We start from the raw sequence: 19,292 nt of genomic DNA on the forward strand, positions 1-19,292 counted from the left end.
CTTTCTCCCTCTCTCTGCCCCTCCGACCTCTCAAAATACATAAATAAACTTTAAAGAAAAATCAGATTTTTGTTGTAAATGTAAAAGATCATTAATTCAAATTACTTCAAAGGAATTTCAATAAAACAATTTTAAGTAAAGCTTAGCTGCACTCTATGGGAAATTGATACAGAAACTAAATGGTCATAGTCGAGTTTACTCCCAAAGATACCTTTTGGTTGAAAAGCCTTCCATACTGATATAATTCTTATGGACATATTTGCATTCATAAACATAGAATCAAGGGGCGCCTGGGTGGCTCAGTCGGTTGGGCGGCCGACTTCAGCTCAGGTCACGATCTCACGGTCCGTGAGTTCGAGCCCCGCGTCGGGCTCTGGGCTGATGGCTCAGAGCCTGGAGCCTGCTTCCGATTCTGTGTCTCCCTCTCTCTCTGCCCCTCCCCCGTTCATGCTCTGTCTCTCTCTGTCTCAAAAATAAATAAAACGTTAAAAAAAAAAATTAAAAAAAAAAACAAAACATAGAATCAAAACATCAATGGATACAAAATAGGGTATTAAAATCTCTAGCACTTGTCTGTGACATCCAGGTGGGTGGATTGATGAAGCAGTTGAAACTCTGTCCATAGCTTGGGAAGTCAGGGTACCACTAAGGGATTTGAAGTCATCACCGTGTAAGTATTCATCTGTTTTCTTTTGTACCTTCCATAAAATAATCGTGCAGAGTAAGAACCCAATATATGCCTATTGAATGTTAGATTCTCTCTGGTCAGGCCTATAGGTCTTATGGAGAGAGGGATTACACCTGCATCGTTTTAATTTGGCATTTACTGAATACTTTACAAAAATCAATTCTTACAGCTTTGAGAGTAATCGGAGCAAACTTGAGGTTCACCAAGATTTGGACGTCTGGAATATAATCACAAATCTTATCCCAAAATATACTTTTTCCAGTTCATAAGATGCAATATTTTTAGCCTGACGTTCCTTATTCACTAAACATTTCTTCTGCTTTTAAACATTGTTTTCTTTCTTTTAAAATTTGCTTCTAGAGATACCCTCATTCTCCACTTGACAAGGTCATGGAAGATCTAGATGAAACATTATTTGAAGAATTTGAGAACTACTCCTATACCCTGGAATATTACTCCTCAGAGTCTGATTTGGAGGAGAAAGCCCACCTGGGAGTTGTTCACTGGATCTCCCTGGTGTTATACTGTGTAGCATTCATTTTGGGTATTCCAGGAAATGCCACTGTTATTTGGTTCACCGGGTTCAAGTGGAAGAAGACAGTCACCGCTCTCTGGTTCCTCAATCTGGCTATTGCGGATTTCATTTTTCTTCTCTTCCTACCTCTGTACATCTCCTACGTGGCCATGAATTTCCACTGGCCCTTTGGCATCTTGTTGTGCAAGGCCAATTCCTTCATTGCCCAGCTGAACATGTTTGCTAGTGTTTTTTTCCTGACGGTGATTAGTCTGGACCGCTATATCCACTTGATCCATCCTGTCGCATCTCATCGGCACCGAACCCTAAAGAACTCCCTGATAGTTATTACATTCGTTTGGTTTTTGGCTTCTCTAATGGGTGGTCCTGCCCTATACTTCCGGGACACTCTGGAGTTCAATAACCACACTCTCTGCTATAACAATTTCCACGAGTATGATCCTGACCTTACTTTCGTGAGGCACCATGTTCTGACCTGGGTGAAATTTATTGTTGGGTACCTCTTCCCCTTGCTAGCAATGAGCATTTGCTACTTGTGTCTCATATTCAAGGTGAAGAAGCGAAGCATCCTGGTCTCCAGTAAGCATTTCTGGACCATCCTAGCTGTGGTCATGGCCTTTTTGATTTGTTGGACTCCTTATCACCTGTTTAGCATTTGGGAGCTTACAATCCACCACAGTAGCTATTTCCACCATGTGCTTCAGGCCGGCATCCCCCTCTCCACCGGCTTGGCATTCCTCAATAGTTGTTTGAACCCCATCCTCTACGTCCTAATTAGTAAGAAGTTCCAAACTCGCTTTCGGGCCTCGGTTGCTGAGATACTAAAGCACACGCTGTGGGAAGTCAGCTGTTCTGGCACAGTGAGCGAACAGCTCAGGAACTCTGAGACCAAGAACCTGTGTCTCCTGGAAACAGCTCAGTGAGTTATCACTCTTCCACAAATCAGTGCAAAGCTTTTATGTGGGTCCCCTGACAAATGCTTTCAGGTTATTTGGTTCCAAGGTACAGAACTAACCTTATCTTTTTGTGGTTATTTTTAGTCAATTTATTGGCATTACATTTTTGTGTGGGTATAAACCTTAGGAAAGATCTTCATTTTCTTTCCCCCCTGCAACTTAAATTATCTGTCATTTTTGCTAATTATACCATATTGGATTAGTCACCACTGGTGACACAGTATCAGCTATTTTTTTAAATCTTAGTAATTTGGAAGTCCTAAATCTTAATATTAAATATATGATTAACTCATTTCAAAAGTGTTAAAATATGTGCTGAAGCTCACTTCAGTTTTGCACAAGGAACCTATTAGACGTGTCTTAAAAATGCAGCATGTACTTAATTTCTTTATTTCATGAAATCTATGTATATACATTTATAAATTAAAGTAATGGTTATAGTAGCTTAACACATTGTGAACTATTAACGCCTAGTGAAGTGTCCCAAAAGCTAGTTGCTTAAAATCACAATTTATTACTATTATATCTCATAAATCTGAGTCCGAAATTCAAATAAGGCACAGAGAGATGGTTCATCTCTCCACTTCACAAGGTCTGGAGCTTTAGCTGGACCGGGATGACCCCGGTGGCTGAGGTTGGGAACAGCTTGTCTTCTCTGCCCTACTGTCTGTTCTTCCCTTCTTCTCTTCTCTTTTTTCTTCACAGCTTTTCCAGCATGGTACCTTGGGGTAGTCAGACTTCTTATATGGCACAGTTTAGGGCCCTAAGAAGCCAAGGTGGACATCTCTAGGCCTCTTAAAGTCTGTGTCCGACCCCTGATGCAATACCACGTCCACTGTACTCTCTCGGTCCAAGTGGCCACTAGGTCAGTTCAGGTTCAAGGGGAGGTGACCCCACCTGTCAATGGGGATATGCTCCTATCCTTAATCCCTCATGGTATCAGTATACTTAACATTTTTGGAAAACTCCGGGTATGTGCAAGTATGCATGACATTGCTGTAAACGTAAAACCCTGACATCTAGATAGTAGGTAGGCCAGCCCAATCTCAGAAAGATTTCAGAAAAAGAAAGCATGTGTGACATAGTGATATATTTCTACCTTCTATTCCTATAACTGTATTGATGTAGGCACCAGTACAAGACCAATGAAGTATACCTTCACGTCAGTGAGTGACCTCTTCATGGTGCAAATCTGTTGCATTTTAGACGGTAATGGTATTTTGCCTTCTATCCATTTATTCCTTTAGCAAACAGGTGAATGTCTAAGGGGTATACAGAGGCATGTGGCACTTAACAGTTTAGAAAGTCTAGAGATCAAACCTGCACGAAAACAATGCCAGAACAAGGTAGACAGTAATAAGTGCCAGAAGAAAGCCAAGAAAAGTGTAGATTGTTCAGAGAGGAAAGAGCACCCAGTATAGAAGTGAACAAACATTGGGGTTGCTTGATTTTGGGGTTTCCTGAGGATCCTGTTGTCTCTGCTGGTATCCTTGTCTCTGCTGGTCCCTTGTCTCTGCTGGTATCCTTGTCTTTTATGAATACAAACTCTGCTACTCACTGCAATTTTTAAAAGCATTTAACTTTCCATATTTTCCGGATTTTATTTTGAAAATTGGGAGGAGGAGATGTATTATTTCTTGAGTCAGTATCCTTTTTTATTGCATCTCTCAGCTTTTGGAAATGCTAGTCTCAGATCTTTATTGGCTCTGTTCTTTACTGTTGGCTCATACAACAATCAGATCTGGATTTGGAAATTATTCCCCCAAAATGTGTGGCATAGCTCAGCATATCCCAACCTGTCACTCCCAAATTTCATGGTTTCTGCCCTACCCAGTATGGAGGGAGGGTACGAAGAAAGGTACTCATTGTCAGTGTCTGCCCCCTGTACCACGAGGGGTTAAGAGATTCCACTTGCCCTCAAGGGATAGGCCTTGATTTCCGGATCAGGAGAAAAGCTGGAGGATCCAAGACAAAGAGAACTCTATAGGCTCATCCTTAGCTCGAGCAAATGGAGAGATTCTCAAGGCTGTTGGAGAAAGGAAGGGTGAGAACGCGGGAGAGGATTAGGCAACCAAGGGCAGAAGGAAATTATGGAGCAGGAGATGTTACTACCTGGTAAGCAGGAGCTTACCAAGGGCCTATAAAAATATTTGAGATCTTTGGGTGCCTGGGTGGCTCAGCTGGTTAAGCATCCAAGTCTTGGTTTAGGCTCAGGTCAAGATCTCCCAGTTTGTGGGTTTGAGCCCTGCATCAGGACAGCTCAAGGCCTGCTTGGGATTTCTCTCTCTCTCTCTCTCAATAAATAAACTTCAAAAAAATCTGAGATCTTAAAAAATAGTATTGGTTCTAGAATACAAAAAGAGAAACTTGAAAAGTCAAAATTAATAAATAATTATACGTCTATAAAATACACCTTTATGTCGGCCAAATGAAATATTTTGTAATTATATAAAAACTTACATTTAATATGGGATTTCAATATGTTTCAGTGTTTGATATGAAAGGTAGGGCTTCCAAAAAAGAAAAATGCTTTAAAGAAGGTCTACAAAGGTCTTAGAGGGACGCTGAATTCATTTTAGAATCTAATGAAAGTTTCAGGTCCTTTCCCTAGAAACATGCTTTTTTTAAAAAAGGTAATCTGGGACACCTGGGTGGCTCAGTCGGTTAAGTGTCTGACTTTGGCTCAGGTCACGATTTCACAATTTGTGGGTTCAAGCCCCATGGGGGGGCTCTGTGCTGACAGCTCAAGGCCTGGAGCCTGCTTCGGATTCTGTGTCGCCCTCTCTCTCTGCCCCTCCCCTGCTCACTCGTGCTCTCTTGTGCACTCTCTGTCAAAATAAATAAACATTAAGAAAATTTAAAAAAACAAAAATTCTCTACACCTAACATGGGGCTCGAACTCACAACCCTACAGTCAAGAGTCAAGTCGCATGTGAGACTGAGCTAGCCAGGAGCCCTTCCCTAGAAACAGGCTTTTAAAATAGCGTTCTTAGGGGCGCCTGGGTGGCTCAGTCAGTTGAGCGTCCGACTTCAGCTCAGGTCACGATCTTGCGGTCCGTGAGTTCGAGCCCCGCCTCAGGCTCTGGGCTGATGGCCCAGAGCCTGGAGCCTGCTTCCGATTCTGTGTCTCCCTCTCTCTCTGCCCCTCCCCCGTTCATGCTCTGTCTCTCTCTGTCTCAAAAATAAATAAATGTTAAAAAAAAAAAATTGTAATAAAATAGCATTCTTAGATCCCAGGCTAAAAACTCTAGTGTTAGTAGCTTTGATAATTGCTGATAGTAACAGGAATCTGCTAGGGGAGAGTAGCAAGCAGTACAAGTACTTCTCAGCAGAAACAGGAGTTAATTTTTTATTCTCAGTTTGAGGGTAGATCCAGGAAGTAGCATCGGGCCTGGGCCTGGGGACTCCAAGCCTCCTCCCCGGATAGTTGGAATCTGACTAGTGAAGCTTTCCGGGGGTCTAATGATTAGGAGCAGGATTGAGTGACTAAAAGGACAGAGGCTGGAGGAGAGGACAGGCACTGAACAATTAGGGAAGGGAGTGAGGGAGTTCAGTGCCTAGCTGGCAGGACAGTAAAGAATCCAGGCTCTCGGGGACTGAGGCAGAGACCCAGTGAGTCAGACCTGCCTCTTCAATGGATAGAAGCTGTGTGAAGAAGGCAAGTCCCAGGGCTTCCAGAAGTAGGGTATCTGGATTTGAAGTAAGGCCCTCACACATCCTAGCTCTGTGACCTTGTGGCTACATTAATTCAAATCTCTGGACCTGTTTCTCCCATCTCAAAATGGAGATAATAGTGGTACCTGCTACGTTGCTGTGGAAATTAAATGAGTTGATGCAGGTAAAGCACTTAGAAGGGTACTTAGCTCTATAACTTGATCACTATTAGCTGGTATTAATCAATGAAATTCTTGGCACCTTCTGACATAGTAACTGCTTAGTAAATATTAGATCCTTTCCTCTTGGATGAACGTAAAAATCTCCTAGGAATCATAGGGGAGCTACACAGAGAATTTAAAAACAAGACAGTATAGAAGTTCTATAAAAGACTGCGTCTGGAGGCTGCAAAGGGTCAGAAGCAGAATAAAAGATATCTTGAAAGAGGTATTTGAAGTGCATCTTGAAGAATGACTGCAATTTTTTAAAGTGCCGATTAGGAAAGAGGCATTTTCAGATAGGTGACACATTAAGGGCAGATGTACAGAGGTTGGAAAACAGGCTGTGATCAGAAAAAAAGAGAATAGTCCCATTTTGTAGGGACGGAGGGAGGATAGAAGTTTTACAAGTTGGTGTCAGGTTTGAATAGTATCTTACATATGGGCAGTTCTTTTGGGGATGAATTTGAGAAGTCCCTGGACATTTTCCTTTGATTTTTACTTTACTGAAGTTATGCGGGCCAGTGGCCTTCCAAACAACAGATGGTCATTTGGGACATTTCTGGAATGCAACTATTATTATCCATACAGAGCACGTAATGAGAGAATGTTTAGCAGTCTCAATATCCATTTTAAATGTACCCTTATGTGACTTTATCTTCTCACTCTCCTTAACTGAGGATATGCAGCAAGGGTCACATCGATGAAATAGGATTAAATTGTCTAAAAGCAGGGATGAAGAATGTTCTTCGTTCTATTTCCAACACGTTACCTGGCCAAGACTTGCGTTTCAGTTTCTCTCTCACTAGGTGAGTCGTCGGGCAAATCATTGCTCAGAGTTGTTTCCTCATCTAAAATGGTAGTAACAGCGTCTGCTTTATCTCATAGGCTTGCAAGGGGGTTCAAAATGGACAATGTATATGAGGCATGTATTTTTTTTACTTTTTTATTGTAAGGACAAAAAATTTGCCATTGCTAAATTGTATTTGTTTGGGGGGGTGGGGGGTGGGGAGTACACATATATCCCCAAACATGAACACCAAGGTTTTTGTATTTTTGTCCACAAGCCTATCTTTTCCTAATAGGGAAAAACTCCAGTATTTTTTAATGTTGCTAGCGTCTGTTACTTTTTAATTATATTGTCCATAAAGTATTTCATTGAGTATACATGGGGTAAGTTAGCCGTTTTCACTTATGTTAGGGTTTTAACAGCCCTTTGCTTCAGAAGCTTCCATCTACACCATCTCCAGGTCAAAGCTGTCTGCCTTTGTCATTATCTGGCTTGGAAACCTTCAAGTCTCTGCCCCACGCTGCCCTCACAGGAGCCAGGCTGAATGTACAACCTGACCCCACCCTAATACCAAACAGATACTGCAAAAACCAGCCAGATTGATCTAATTGCCTCCCAAATGTGTCACTGTCCATTCTTATTCCTGCCTTTATCATTCTTTTTACCACCCCCCCCCCCCGCAATTTTCATGTTTTCTTTCTTTTGTGTATGTGGGTTTCCTTTTTTTACAAATTACCAATCAAGGTCCATCCAGCTCAAGTCCCAACTTCTTTAAAAAAACTTTTCAATTCTAGCCTTCCCTGACCCTCTGAACTTTTTTTTGGATTACTTGCCTAATCACATAATGACTAATTTTTAACAATTTTATGTGTTTGAGACAACTCCCTATTGTAGTTTTCTTAACTCTTTTGTATTTTTATAGCATCTGACAGGATACTGAATGAATCATTTTGAATTGCCACATGGTTCCCAGCCTTGTGCTAGGGATGCTGAACATGAAAAATAAATATGGTCTGAGTTACTGTAATCACTTCTGGGGCGTCAAAAAAAAAAAAAAAAAAAAAAAAAAAGTGGCCTCTTTTATCTTAATTCTCCAAAGTCAGAAACAAACAAAAATATCTCATTTTCTATGTATACATATGCTTTCTGCGCCCCATGGCTCAAAAACAGGTCGCTCGGGGGGCGCCTGGGTGGCTCGGTCGGTTAAGCGTCCGACTTCGGCTCAGGTCATGATCTCGCGGTCCGTGAGTTCGAGCCCCGCGTCGGGCTCTGTGCTGACAGCTCGGAGCCTGGAGCCTGTTTCAGATTCTGTATCTCCCTCTCTCTGACCCTCCCCCATTCATGCTCTGTCTCTCTCTGTCTCAAAAATAAAGGTTAAAAAAAAAAAAATTAAAAAAAAAAAAACAGGTCGCTCGGTATACTGGCTCACATGAAATGTGAGCATTGCTTCTAACAGCAGAAAACTGAAGGCCATCGAAATCTCAGACCAGTGAAATAAACAGACCAGTGAAATAAGCTATGAGACAAAGGATTATGTAACTATTAGCAAACCAGGAAGCTTTATAAGTACAATATGGAATATCCAAGATATAATTTCCAAGACATCCAAGTCTATTTCGATGGACAAAGTAAAAGGTGCAGAACACCTTGTATTGTATGCTACAGTTACTCTATGTTCAGACTAGTTTTGGAAAGACCTAAGGACTTGTTGACATTGATATTGGTTGCTTTTATGGAGGTAAACAGGAGGCCTGGGGGTGGGGGGGTAGGGAGACAGACTTCACTGTATAACCCCTTGATTTCTGAACTATGCTACTGTACTATTTTTTAAAATAAAAATTAAAAGATACCAATACAAATATTTGAGGCTGTGAAGATTTTTAAAGTCACATGTTTATCATTTTGAGATTTGCAAGACAGCTGCAGTTTGAATTGACTAACTCCTTTTACTTTTAACCAAATTTTTAATCATTAGTTTTTATCAATATGTTACATTTTGGCTGAGCTCAATCCCTTTAACATGTCAACGATTGTGAATGATTTGGGGCTACTATTCACCAGTTGCTACATCTCGATCTTTCCATAGCAACAGTTCCATAATCTCCAGGCTCTGGTTCTCCAGAAAATGAAGCACTGCCCTCTGCTGGCTCTCATAACACTGACAATTGGAAAATTCCTCATGAGGGTAGAAATACTGCTTAGTGCAGATTGTAGTCATCAATATATAGAAGTACTGATTAAATACATTTTCTTTCGAATGTAAACAATTTCCCACATGTAAAGTGGTCTCCCATATAATTTTTTTTAACGTTTATTTATTTTTGAGACAGAGAGAGATAGAGCATGAACGGGAGAGGGGCAGAGAGAGAGGGAGACACAGAATCTGAAACAGGCTCCAGGCTCTGAGCCGTCAGCACAGAGTGCGACGCGGGGCTCGAACTCACGGACCGTGAGATCATGACCTGAGCCGAAGTCGGATGCTTAACCGACCAAGCCACCCAGGCGCCCCAAATGGTCTCCCATATAAAGAAAATCCAACTGAGAGGAAAAGAATAGCACTGTCTGGTTTGGCTAGGAAAATTCTGACCTCAAACATATCATTTCATCTCTTTGGTCTATAGGGACCACAAAAATAAGACTTCAAGATATAATTCCTAAACTCTTTCATAAAAACTACGGTAAAAAAAAAAAAAAAAGGCCAAAGGTTGCATATATTCCAAACTATGATGCGGCTGCTTCCGGTATTCCAGTAAGTCAAGCTTCATCTCAGTATTTACCTGCAGCAAGACCGCAGTATGGAAGTCCCTTCCCAACAGGTTCTCATATTTCCAAATCCAAGTAAAATGTGCCACTCCGTCCCCACCTCCACACCCAAGCCAGGCTTATGAACCACAGCCTGGGAATCAATTACCTGTAAACACCCTTCCCAAGACACTGCTACTCAAAAACCACACTGCCAAAAACCCTTAAAACAAGCTCTCCCTTAACAGTCAATGAGGCATTGTTTTCAACTTGCAGCATCTGCCTGACGAATGGTTGTTGTAATTTGTGACAAATTTGGGAATCTTTCCCTGGAGCCGATTTCCCTCCTCGGGGTCAGGTGTCCCTTTAGTAACACTGCACACCCCATCTCCTATCATACTGCTTTCAAGTGGAATTTGTTAATTGTGTGAAGTTTCAGTCTCAAGTAACCCCCGACTTGAAGATCCTTAGGTGACAACAAATTACAGTAAAACCTTGTACCGCGAGTAACTTGTTCTGCAAGATGAGCAAACATTTCTCAATTTTAACTCGATAAAACGAGCAAGGTCTTGCAATACAAGTGGTATATAGTGCCAAACGTCAAATCACAACTAAACCAATGGTTCTCTTTCTCGCTGCGGACCATGGGTGATTGTCTCCCACGCTCAGATGCTTGCTCTCAGGCTGCGGTGTTTGGCAGAAATCAATTTTTCTTTGGAAGTGTGTCTGGCACTAGTGTATTTTTTTGTCACTTCAAAGCACTTCTACCTCTGGGCAGTCCTTTGCTTGTCCATACAAGAGTAAGCTTAGGAATGCCTTGCTTCATTCTAGGTCAGGCTGCCTGCAGATAGAGACCCTCTGCTGCCTTATTGCCAGTTACATTAAATACGTATATGACAAGTCTCTCAACATTGTACTGTAGTTGTGGTGCCTGGGTGGCTTAGTGGGTTGTGTTTTGACTCTTGGGTTTCAGCTCAGCTCATGATCTCAGTTTTTGAGTTCGAGCCCCACTGGGCTCTGTGCTTACAGGGGAGCCTGCTTGGGATTCTCGCTCTGATCCTTCTTTCAAAATAAAAAAACTGTACTGTAGTTAACATTCATTAGTGATGGTGAAAGTCATCCTACACAATAACCCTCTTCTCTCACCTCCCTCACACCAGCCATGAGGGTTTTCAAAGGTACATGCAAGTTAATTTTTCTTTGTATTTTGTATTAAATTACAGTACTGTAACCCTTTTTATATGAATGTTTTTGGGTTGTGGAACGAATCATCTGAGTTTCCAATATTTCTTTTTTTTTTTTTTTTTTTTTTTAAATTTTTTTTTTTCAACGTTTTTTATTTATTTTTGGGACAGAGAGAGACAGAGCATGAACGGGGGAGGGGCAGAGAGAGAGGGAGACACAGAATCGGAAACAGGCTCCAGGCTCCGAGCCATCAGCCCAGAGCCTGACGCGGGGCTCGAACTCACGGACTGCGAGATCGTGACCTGGCTGAAGTCGGACGCTTAACCGACTGCGCCACCCAGGCGCCCCATCCAATATTTCTTAAAGGGAAATTTGCTTTGACATACAAGTGCTTTGGATTGTAAACATGTTTCCAGAGTAAATTATGCTCGCAAACCAAGGTTTTACTATACTTCGTCTGTCCATCTCAACACTTAATTCCCTTTTCTCCAATGTTTAAGTATTCCAGCAAACGTTAAAATACTCCCAACATCCCCACTGAGGAAAACCAGCCTGGGTATTAACTTGGTTAACTGCCTGCAAAAGTACCCAAGGTCTGAACCATTATAAACCTGCAGGGCTAAAAATCTAGTAAAAAATTTATCTTTTTTTTTTAATTTTAGAAAGTGCCTGCACACATGCACAAGCAGGGCAAAGGGGCAGAAAATCTTTTTTAAACGTTTATTTTTGAGAGAGCATGGGGTGGGGGGCGCAGAGAGAGAGGTAGACAGAGGATTCAAAGCAGGCTCTATGCTGAGAGCAGAGAGCCCTACTGGGGCTCAGTAACCATGAGATCACGACCTGAGTCAAAGTGAAGACACTTAACCAACTGAGCCACCCACCCAGACAGAGAATCTCAAGCAGGCTTCATGCTCAGGGCAGAGCCCAACATGGAGCTCCAACCCACAACCCTGGGATCACAACCTGAGCTGAAATCAAGAGTTGGGCGCTCTACCACCTAAGCCACCCAGGCACCCCTCGTCAAATTTCTTAATCCAAAATTTCCACAAGTGAAGTTTATAGAGTTTCTTTTGAAAACAAGGCAAATAGGTAGGAAACTTGCAATATTGTGGTCAAAGTGGTACCCTTGTGCATTGGGTCCAGAAACTATACTAAGATCGAGTCCATTTCTACTAATTTGGGCTAAATATCTAACAATGCTGACCCAAATTTATATTTTTGAATTACACATCCATTGAGTTTCTTCCCTCAAAATGGGAAAAACATAAAAACCACCCCATGTAAGAGTCAGAGTCAACAGTTGTCTTCAAGCTTTTATTCAAGGGCAATTGTCTACAACGAACGTTAGATCTTATTAAAAGCAGCCACGTCCATGGACTGCACATAGTCCTCAAAAGCAGTGATCCGCTCCTCCAGCATATCTGTTCCAACTTTATCATCTTCCACTACACACTGTATTTGAAGTTTTTTGATTCCATACCCCACTGGAACTAGTTTAGCTGAAAGAGCATCAAGAAAAAAACCTTAGAAAAGGCCTGTTCTTTGACAAAGGTGGTAATTATGCAAACTCCAGATGCTATTTTCAAAAAGTAAAGACCGAACTCACAAGAGCCCCAAACCAAGCCATCTGCTTGAATGCTCCGGACGCACTCCTCTAGTTTTGCCATATCTGTCTCATCGTCCCAAGGTTTCACATCTAGTAAGATGGAAGACTTGGCAACAAGCGCAGGTTCTAAAAAGAGCACAAACAGCATCACTCAGACACTCAATTACGTTTTTTTCATTTTAGTCGAAGACATTTTTAAAATCGTCATCTGTTTTCCGGCGGGTCACTCCTGAGCCCAACAAAACCACAGAAGTCATCTGTTTGTCACTCACATGCCCACTTTCTGTCGTGCTAAGAAAGAGGTATTTAATTGTGTGACAGTTTCTTTCCCACAGAGGAATGCCACAACTGCTACCGTAAGAGCGGCTGCAGACCAGTAGCTGTGGAAGTTTTATGAAGAGCCACCCACACAGGTTTTAAAATACTGACCTATTCAACAAAGGAGGAAATTATTTTGGCGAGCAAGCTTCAAATGAAATTACTCACATTATTATAAAATTAAAGCAGCACAGATTATAAGATGACCTACTTTTGGCTTTCTTTGACTCATACTGTGCAAGGCGTTCCTCTCTTAGCCGCTTTGCTTCTTCACTTTCCTATGAAGAAAAATTAAATTCACTTCACAAAGCTAGTTGTTCCTCAGCTCAAAAGCTAGTGGACCACAACAACAAAGACCAGTCTCATCAGAAAAAAGCAAATCCATCACGAGCTCAGCCGAAAGATGGTGATTTGGTTTTACTCATCATTTTTAAGTCAGGTAGGTAACCAAGTGGTGAAACCAGAATTCGAATCCAGGCAATTCCACCAGAGCCTACAACTAAGCTCGACATACGTGTCCATTTAGGTCATACCTCCTCATCATCAGAACCGAAGAGATCAATATCATCATCGTCTTTACTGTCTGTAGCTCCACTTCCTGTGGTGTCTTCCACATTAGCAGGGCCATACTTGCCCAAAGCTTTCTTCACTCCTGGAAGGCTTGAAAAAAAAATTTAAGTTCGATCACGATGAGGTGGGTACGATGTTCTTTTTCAGACCATACACCAGAACTTGTTTCCATCCCTATTTATCAATAGAACCCTTTTGTACTACGAATTTACCCCTAACCACTCCCAGATAAATACTTTTGCATCTTTACCTCCTCACCCAACAAACATTAGTAGCATGTGAGACGTGATTACATTCAATACTCACTAGGATTTACTCTTTCAGTATGAGTATTTCAGTTTGAGATTTCATTAAGTACGCTCAGTTCCATTCTTAGTGAACTGGATGGAGTCCACTTCCCCAAACTTCCACCCTTGTTGGCAGTTTCAGAAGAATGGCCAAGTACTGAATGAATGAGCCACCCTCTCACCCCAGAGGTGGGCCCCCCAGGTCAGGGTCCAGGCACATTGTCTGGGCAGTGTGGGGAAAAGTTGAACTGCTGTTGTCCATGTTCTACCTGTTCTGTGAAAAAACGGAGGACTTCAGTCTCTTGGCCTTCTCAAATCACAAAGATACTTAGCTCACAATATCCCAACAAAACTAAAGTAGCCTGGGTCCCATGTGGTCAGGTGTTAAATCTTGGGTTTAAGTTTAGAAAGCATCCTGCTCTTCAGACAAATACCAAGGTAATCTTACCTGGCCTTTTCCTTTTCGTACGACTTGATGTGATTATACCAACGTAGGGCATGATACAGGTCGGCAGGTGGGGGGCCGGAGACTGCTTCAAATACCGCCACGTCTGCTTGTGATGGCACATACCTGCCGCGGACGCAAAAATAATTACACTCGCCTTTAAAAGAAATAAAAAAAAAACCCACCAACGCCAGCAAATAAATGACAAACGCCACCCCTGTCTAACTTATTCCTGGGAACTGGATCATTTGCTACCTGGCAACCCAAGCTGCCCGGTTTTTCAGTAAACTCCCTGAGATTAGGGACCACGTGTTTGGTCCTCTGCGCTACCCCGAGAAATCCCTGCTACTTGGTGGACCTCATAACCTCTAACCCAGACCTACAGGCTTACACTCGCTAACCGAGTAAACCCGCGGGAAAACCCGGCTGAACCCCGTCAACGGAAAGAAAGCACACGTTTAATCCCTCACCCCTCGCAGGCCCGCTGCCTTTCCCCAGCGGCGGCAGAGGCCGCGCCACGTGGCCCGTCCGCAGGAGCCCGGCCCCAGCCCGAAGCCTGTCCTCACCCCTCGATGTAGCTCTTGTCCGCCAGGTAGTCGTTGAGCACTTGGAGGCCGGCGGGGGTTTTCAGGTCTCCAAAACCCATGGCGCCAGCGGATCGCGGAACGGGGCAGCAGCGGGGGGGAGAACGCAAGCGCGGGGAGCGAACGCCTAGCGCTAAAAGGGAAAAGGGGCGGCCGGAGGCCGGAAAAGGCCTTATATAGAGACGTAGGCGTTTCCCTCTGCCGCACGGGGCCGAAGGTTAAAGGTCAAAGTACGTTAATCTTCTCATCCTCAATGTAAAACTGGGTGGCTCTGAATTGAACTGCCCACGTGCTATTAGCAGGCCTTTGTGTTTAGAAATAAACTGATACAAAAGGGTGTTTCTTGAATCAGTACCGCGCGGCCCCGGAACACTACAGGAACCGCCCCTTGAAGTGCCGGAAGTGACCGAAAACGCCCCGCCTCAGGAGCCTGACTACTTCCGGCGGAACTGCGGTTCCAAGCTGTACCACCCCCACCCCGCCCCCGCTCCCGCCCCTTCCAACCGACTGGCCCTTCGCCCCGCCCCCTGGCCAGCTGACGGAAATTGCCGAACTCAACCTGAGCGGGGAAATTGTCGAATCTGGGGCTTCTAGTCCCTCCTGGCTTCCCGTTCTCCGGCCCGGCGGGCGAGGTTAGCCGAGGCCGCCATATTGAATAAGCAAGCCGGTCTCTCTGAGGGGGTTGGTGCGGTGCAGACAGTTCTGCAGAGCGGCTTCGGCGCCTCCAGGGGGAAGGTGAGGTCGTGCTTGGGTGAGAAGGCTGAGGTGCCTCTTGCCACAGGAGTTGATTTCTTGACGAGACTGTTTCCTTTGGCCCAGGTGACTCATTCTACTCTTGTCCTTGACTGGGTGCCGCGTCCCACCCCGCCTCCGGCACCCCCGAGAGCCGGCAGGTGAGGGCTGTTAGCCATGGTCTCTGGTCTTTCGGAGCAGAAAGCTGGTGGAGGAGTAGGAAGCCCTGGGAGCGCTGGCCTGGAGACAGGCTTGTGGGTGACCTTCACTGTGCAAGGGAAATGCAGGTCATTCCCCTTTGTGGAGCCGAGGCCGTTTTGTTCCCCGGGAGAGGATCTATGTACTTGACTTAGGCCCGCGGATTGAGCATTGCCCCCACCGAGTTCACACGTACTTGGTGCAGTACGTTGTTTGGCCGCTAATGCCTTAGCCACCATCCACTCCTCGGGGGTTTTTTGTTGTTTTTGCTTTTGTCCATTGAGTGCGTTGGGGAACATTTTTTATCCCTTTCCCTGGTGGGGAAACTAGGAAATATTTAAAAGCTTTGCCCCAGGTCGCATTGTGGACAACACAGCTTCGTTGCTTAAAAGTTCCTGGGATCTAACGCGCGTACCGGGAGACCGTGGACGCGCCCCAGCTCCGCTCGAGAACGAATAGAGGGCGTTGAAAATGTAACGTGAACCGTGTCTGCTGAATAAACTTCAAGTTGTTTCTTTACGGAATGTTCTTCTTTCCACCGAGTTGCGTGTGCATCGTTAAGCAGGGTGTTTGCTATAAGGCTGTCAGAGCACCTGCCCTTTTTAATTCCAGGAAAGTGGAAGTTAAGTTTCGGCCAGAGATTAGACATAGAATTCATTTAGCAAATAGTTCTCGAACGTCTGCTATGAACTAGAACCGAGTCCACGAAGAATAAAATGGGTGATAGGACTAGGGAGTAGTTGGAAAATTTAGGACAGGCTGTTAAGGAAAGTCTCCCTGAAGAATGGCTTTTAAACCCGAATTAGAAGGACGAGGAGAGGCCAGAAAGCTCTGAAGGAATGCATTGAAGTCCGAGGCCACAACCTGTGGGAAGACGGGAGAGGCTGTAGGAACAGTGTAGAAAGCAGGAGACCTGTTGGGGGGGCTTTTGTAATAGTTCAGGCAAGACGATGGTGGCTTCCAATAGAGTGGTACCTTGGAGAGAAGTGCGTGGATGCAGGCTATATGGTAGGGAATATATTGTATTGTTCCTATGCTAAAATTGTCCAGTCTAGTTTTAGAAATGATTGGTCATTAACATTTTCCCATTTGGAGGCGATTATCTCCATTCCCACGCGGTAGATAAATACATGTAAAGTACAGATTAAAGTTTTGTGAAACTGTCTTTTGTTGGGGCTATGCACTATTCCCTGCTGGATTTTCAAGAGACCACCTATTGCTGCTTGATTTCCTAGCTAAAGTGGGCAATACTTTTATATTGTATGGAGACAAAATAATAGTAAGAAAGTGTTGACGTTGTGTGAAATATTGATTATTGATTTTCATTGTCACTATTAATTCAGCAAATTCAGATTTACCTTTATATTGCACTAGATTTTAATAAGATAGAGTTTACTCATTTTGGAACTTGATAAGATTATTTGATGGTTATTTTTTCAAGGGCTAGGTCTTCGGAAAATGGAAATGACCAAATTGCACCATTCCTCTTCAAGGAGCTTACAGTTAGTAGGTACTAAAATCAATTACTAACCTACAGTTTAGTAGGTGGAATAATAAAGTTATGTACACAATGTGTGCCTATGGTACAGAGAGGGAGTACCAAGGAAGAGGACTTTGAAACTGATTTTCAGTGGCTATTTCTGTCTATGTTGAATTTAGTTCTAATTGACATTTACTGAACTCCTAATACCACATAATCTAAGAAGTATTGTTTGCTTCCTGATCTGTACATTAAGCAGAAACTCTGATTTATCAAAAATCACTCATTGGTATGTGGTAGCCTTCATGTCTGCAAATTCAGTATCACAAGTTGAATTAATGAATTTTATGAATTAACAAGTCTGAATTAGAAAGCTTGTTATACCTCTTCTATAATAGATATGTGAAATTTTATGCTTAAAACTTATGTATACATACTGTTTTCTACTCTCTTTACTTTTGAAAGTCATTATGTTGATACTTTTTTTTTAAGTTTATTTTGAGAGAGTGTGTGTGTGTGTGCGTGGGGAGAGGGAGAGTGAGAGAGAGTCCCAAGCAGGCTCCATGCTGTCAGTGTAGCGCCCCAGGCAGGGCTGGATCTCATGAGGTCATGACCTGAGCGGAAATCAAGAGTCTGTCACTCAACTGTGCCACCCAGGTGCCCCTACATTGATACATTCTGATCACATAATTTCCATTTTTAGAAGTTCCAAGTGAAAAATTATAATTTAGATGCTTAGCCCATTTGATCAAGTGAGTAGACAAAAAGTTCAGTTCCAAGCCCTTATGATCAAATGAATGGATGAAAACTCTAAAGTTCAGTTAACATTCTGTTTGCTTACGTATGTCTTTAATGGGTGTTATTTATATAATTCATTCCTATTTCTTTCAGTAATTCAACAAAGATTTATTACAGGATACCGTCCTGTGTACTGTAGGATGTTTAGTAGTACCCTGGCCTCTACCCACTAGATGCTAGTAACCTCCCCCCAAGCTGTGACAACAGTGTGTACAGATGATGCCAAATGTTCCCTGGGAAGCAAAACTGTACCTGGTTGAGAACCACTGTTTTATTTATTTATTTTTAAATTTTTATTTATTTTGAAAGACAGAGAGAGAGAAAGAGTGTGAGTCGGGGAGGAGCAGAGAGAGAGGGAGAGGGAATCTCAAGCAGGCTCTGAGGTGTCAGCACAGAGCCCAATGCCCGGCTCGATCTCAAACGGTGAGATCATGACCTGAGTCAAAATCAAACCTCAGATGCTCAACTGACTGAACCACCAAGGCACTCCTATCTATCTATCTATCTATTTATTTATTTATTTATTTATTTATTTATTTTTAATGGTTTTTAACGTTTATTCATTTTTGAGAGACAGAGACAGCATGAGTGGGGGAGGAGCAGAGAGAGAGGGAGACCCAGATTATGAAGCAGGCTCCAGGCTCTGAGCCAGCACAGAGCCTGACGCAGGGCTCGAACTCACAAGCCGTGAGATTGTGACCTGAGCCAAAGTCGGACTCTCAACTGACTGAGCCACCCAGACACCCCTTTATTTATTTATTTTTTAAAGTTTATTTATTTTGTGAGAGAGAAAGCACGAACAGAGGAGGGGCAGAGAGAGAGGGAGAGAGAATCCCAAGCAAGCCCCAACCTGTCAGCACAGAGCCCCACGCAGGTCTCAAACCCACAAACCACGAGGTCATGACCTGAGCCAAAACCAAGAGTCAGTTGTCCAACTGATTGAGCCACCCAGGCACCCTGAGAACCACTATTTTAGAGCTTACTGTGTATCAGCCTTGGAAATAGGCACCAAAGATACAAAGATTCAAGAAGTTCATTAATCCAATGAGGGTAGAACAGACCTATAATTGCAAATCTGTAAAATAGTTGTACCAAGCCCAGAAAATGGCTCTCCAGATACTTAAAAGGCTTGGACTTCTGAGCCATCTCAGAATCTCAGGAACATTTAGTAGATGACTGCTTAGAACACGGAAAGTTAGGGGCGCCTGGGTGGCCTAGTCGGTTGGGCGTCCGACTTTGGCTCGGGTCATGATCTCACGGTCCATGAGTTCGAGCCCCGCGTCAGGCTCTGTGCTGACACCTCGGAGCCTGGAGCCTGCCTGGGATTCTGTGTCTCCCTCTCTCTCTGACCCTCCCCTGTTCATGCTCTGTCTCTCTTTGTCTCAAAAATAAATAAACATTAAAAAAAATAAATAAAAAAAAGAACATGGAATGTTAGAATGAGTATTGGTATGAAATGAAGGCAGAAGGTCTTATTTACATAGTATTAATGATAAGCTCACTTAT

The 19,292-nt window shown here is 43.2% G+C and overlaps 3 protein-coding genes, 1 long non-coding RNA gene and 2 other non-coding genes across 15 annotated transcripts in view; 3 read left to right on the forward strand and 3 right to left on the reverse strand.

The window, feature by feature from the left end:
- The window catches only part of CMKLR2 (chemerin chemokine-like receptor 2), a 47,512-nt gene extending 44,884 nt beyond the window's left edge, over window positions 1–2,628 (forward strand). For 7 of the 8 annotated variants that reach the window (XM_058707636.1, XM_058707643.1, XM_058707631.1 and 4 more), the window contains one exon: window positions 1,049–2,628. In XM_058707636.1, the coding sequence (XP_058563619.1) occupies window positions 1,079–2,146 (1,068 nt within the window). In that variant the 5' untranslated portion in view covers window positions 1,049–1,078 and the 3' untranslated portion in view covers window positions 2,147–2,628. Of the gene's footprint in view, window positions 1–519; window positions 671–1,048 lie in introns of those variants that run through there. The other variant, XM_058707679.1, reaches the window with a different exon arrangement.
- A 1,059-nt stretch (window positions 2,629–3,687) lies between these two features.
- Window positions 3,688–8,702, forward strand: LOC131499592 (uncharacterized). The gene is made up of 2 exons (XR_009255965.1): window positions 3,688–8,011; window positions 8,249–8,702. It is a non-coding gene; the product is annotated as an uncharacterized LOC131499592 (long non-coding RNA).
- A 3,366-nt stretch (window positions 8,703–12,068) lies between these two features.
- Window positions 12,069–14,873, reverse strand: EEF1B2 (eukaryotic translation elongation factor 1 beta 2). The gene is made up of 6 exons (XM_058707792.1): window positions 14,561–14,873; window positions 13,998–14,120; window positions 13,226–13,352; window positions 12,904–12,970; window positions 12,375–12,500; window positions 12,069–12,267 (listed from the first exon to the last, which is right to left on the reverse strand). Exons 1-6 carry the CDS (start codon window positions 14,638–14,640, stop codon window positions 12,113–12,115), a joined length of 678 nt encoding a protein of 225 aa, XP_058563775.1. The 5' UTR covers window positions 14,641–14,873; the 3' UTR covers window positions 12,069–12,112.
- LOC131505900 (small nucleolar RNA SNORA41) lies at window positions 12,630–12,762 on the reverse strand. The gene has a single exon (XR_009258652.1). It is a non-coding gene; the product is annotated as a small nucleolar RNA SNORA41 (small nucleolar RNA).
- Window positions 13,051–13,128, reverse strand: LOC131505896 (small nucleolar RNA SNORD51). The gene has a single exon (XR_009258648.1). It is a non-coding gene; the product is annotated as a small nucleolar RNA SNORD51 (small nucleolar RNA).
- A 293-nt stretch (window positions 14,874–15,166) lies between the features above and the next one.
- NDUFS1 (NADH:ubiquinone oxidoreductase core subunit S1) overlaps window positions 15,167–19,292 on the forward strand; it is a 30,176-nt gene continuing 26,050 nt past the window's right edge. Inside the window, exons 1-2 of one of the 3 annotated variants that reach the window (XM_058707780.1) lie at window positions 15,174–15,313; window positions 15,398–15,471. The gene's annotated coding sequence lies outside the window, so the exon portion shown is untranslated. Of the gene's footprint in view, window positions 15,472–19,292 lie in introns of all 3 variants that reach the window. The other 2 variants (XM_058707764.1, XM_058707774.1) reach the window with 2 other exon arrangements.

The sequence above is a fragment of the Neofelis nebulosa genome, chromosome 2, assembly GCF_028018385.1.
Source record: "Neofelis nebulosa isolate mNeoNeb1 chromosome 2, mNeoNeb1.pri, whole genome shotgun sequence".
NCBI classification, from domain to species: domain Eukaryota; kingdom Metazoa; phylum Chordata; class Mammalia; order Carnivora; family Felidae; genus Neofelis; species Neofelis nebulosa.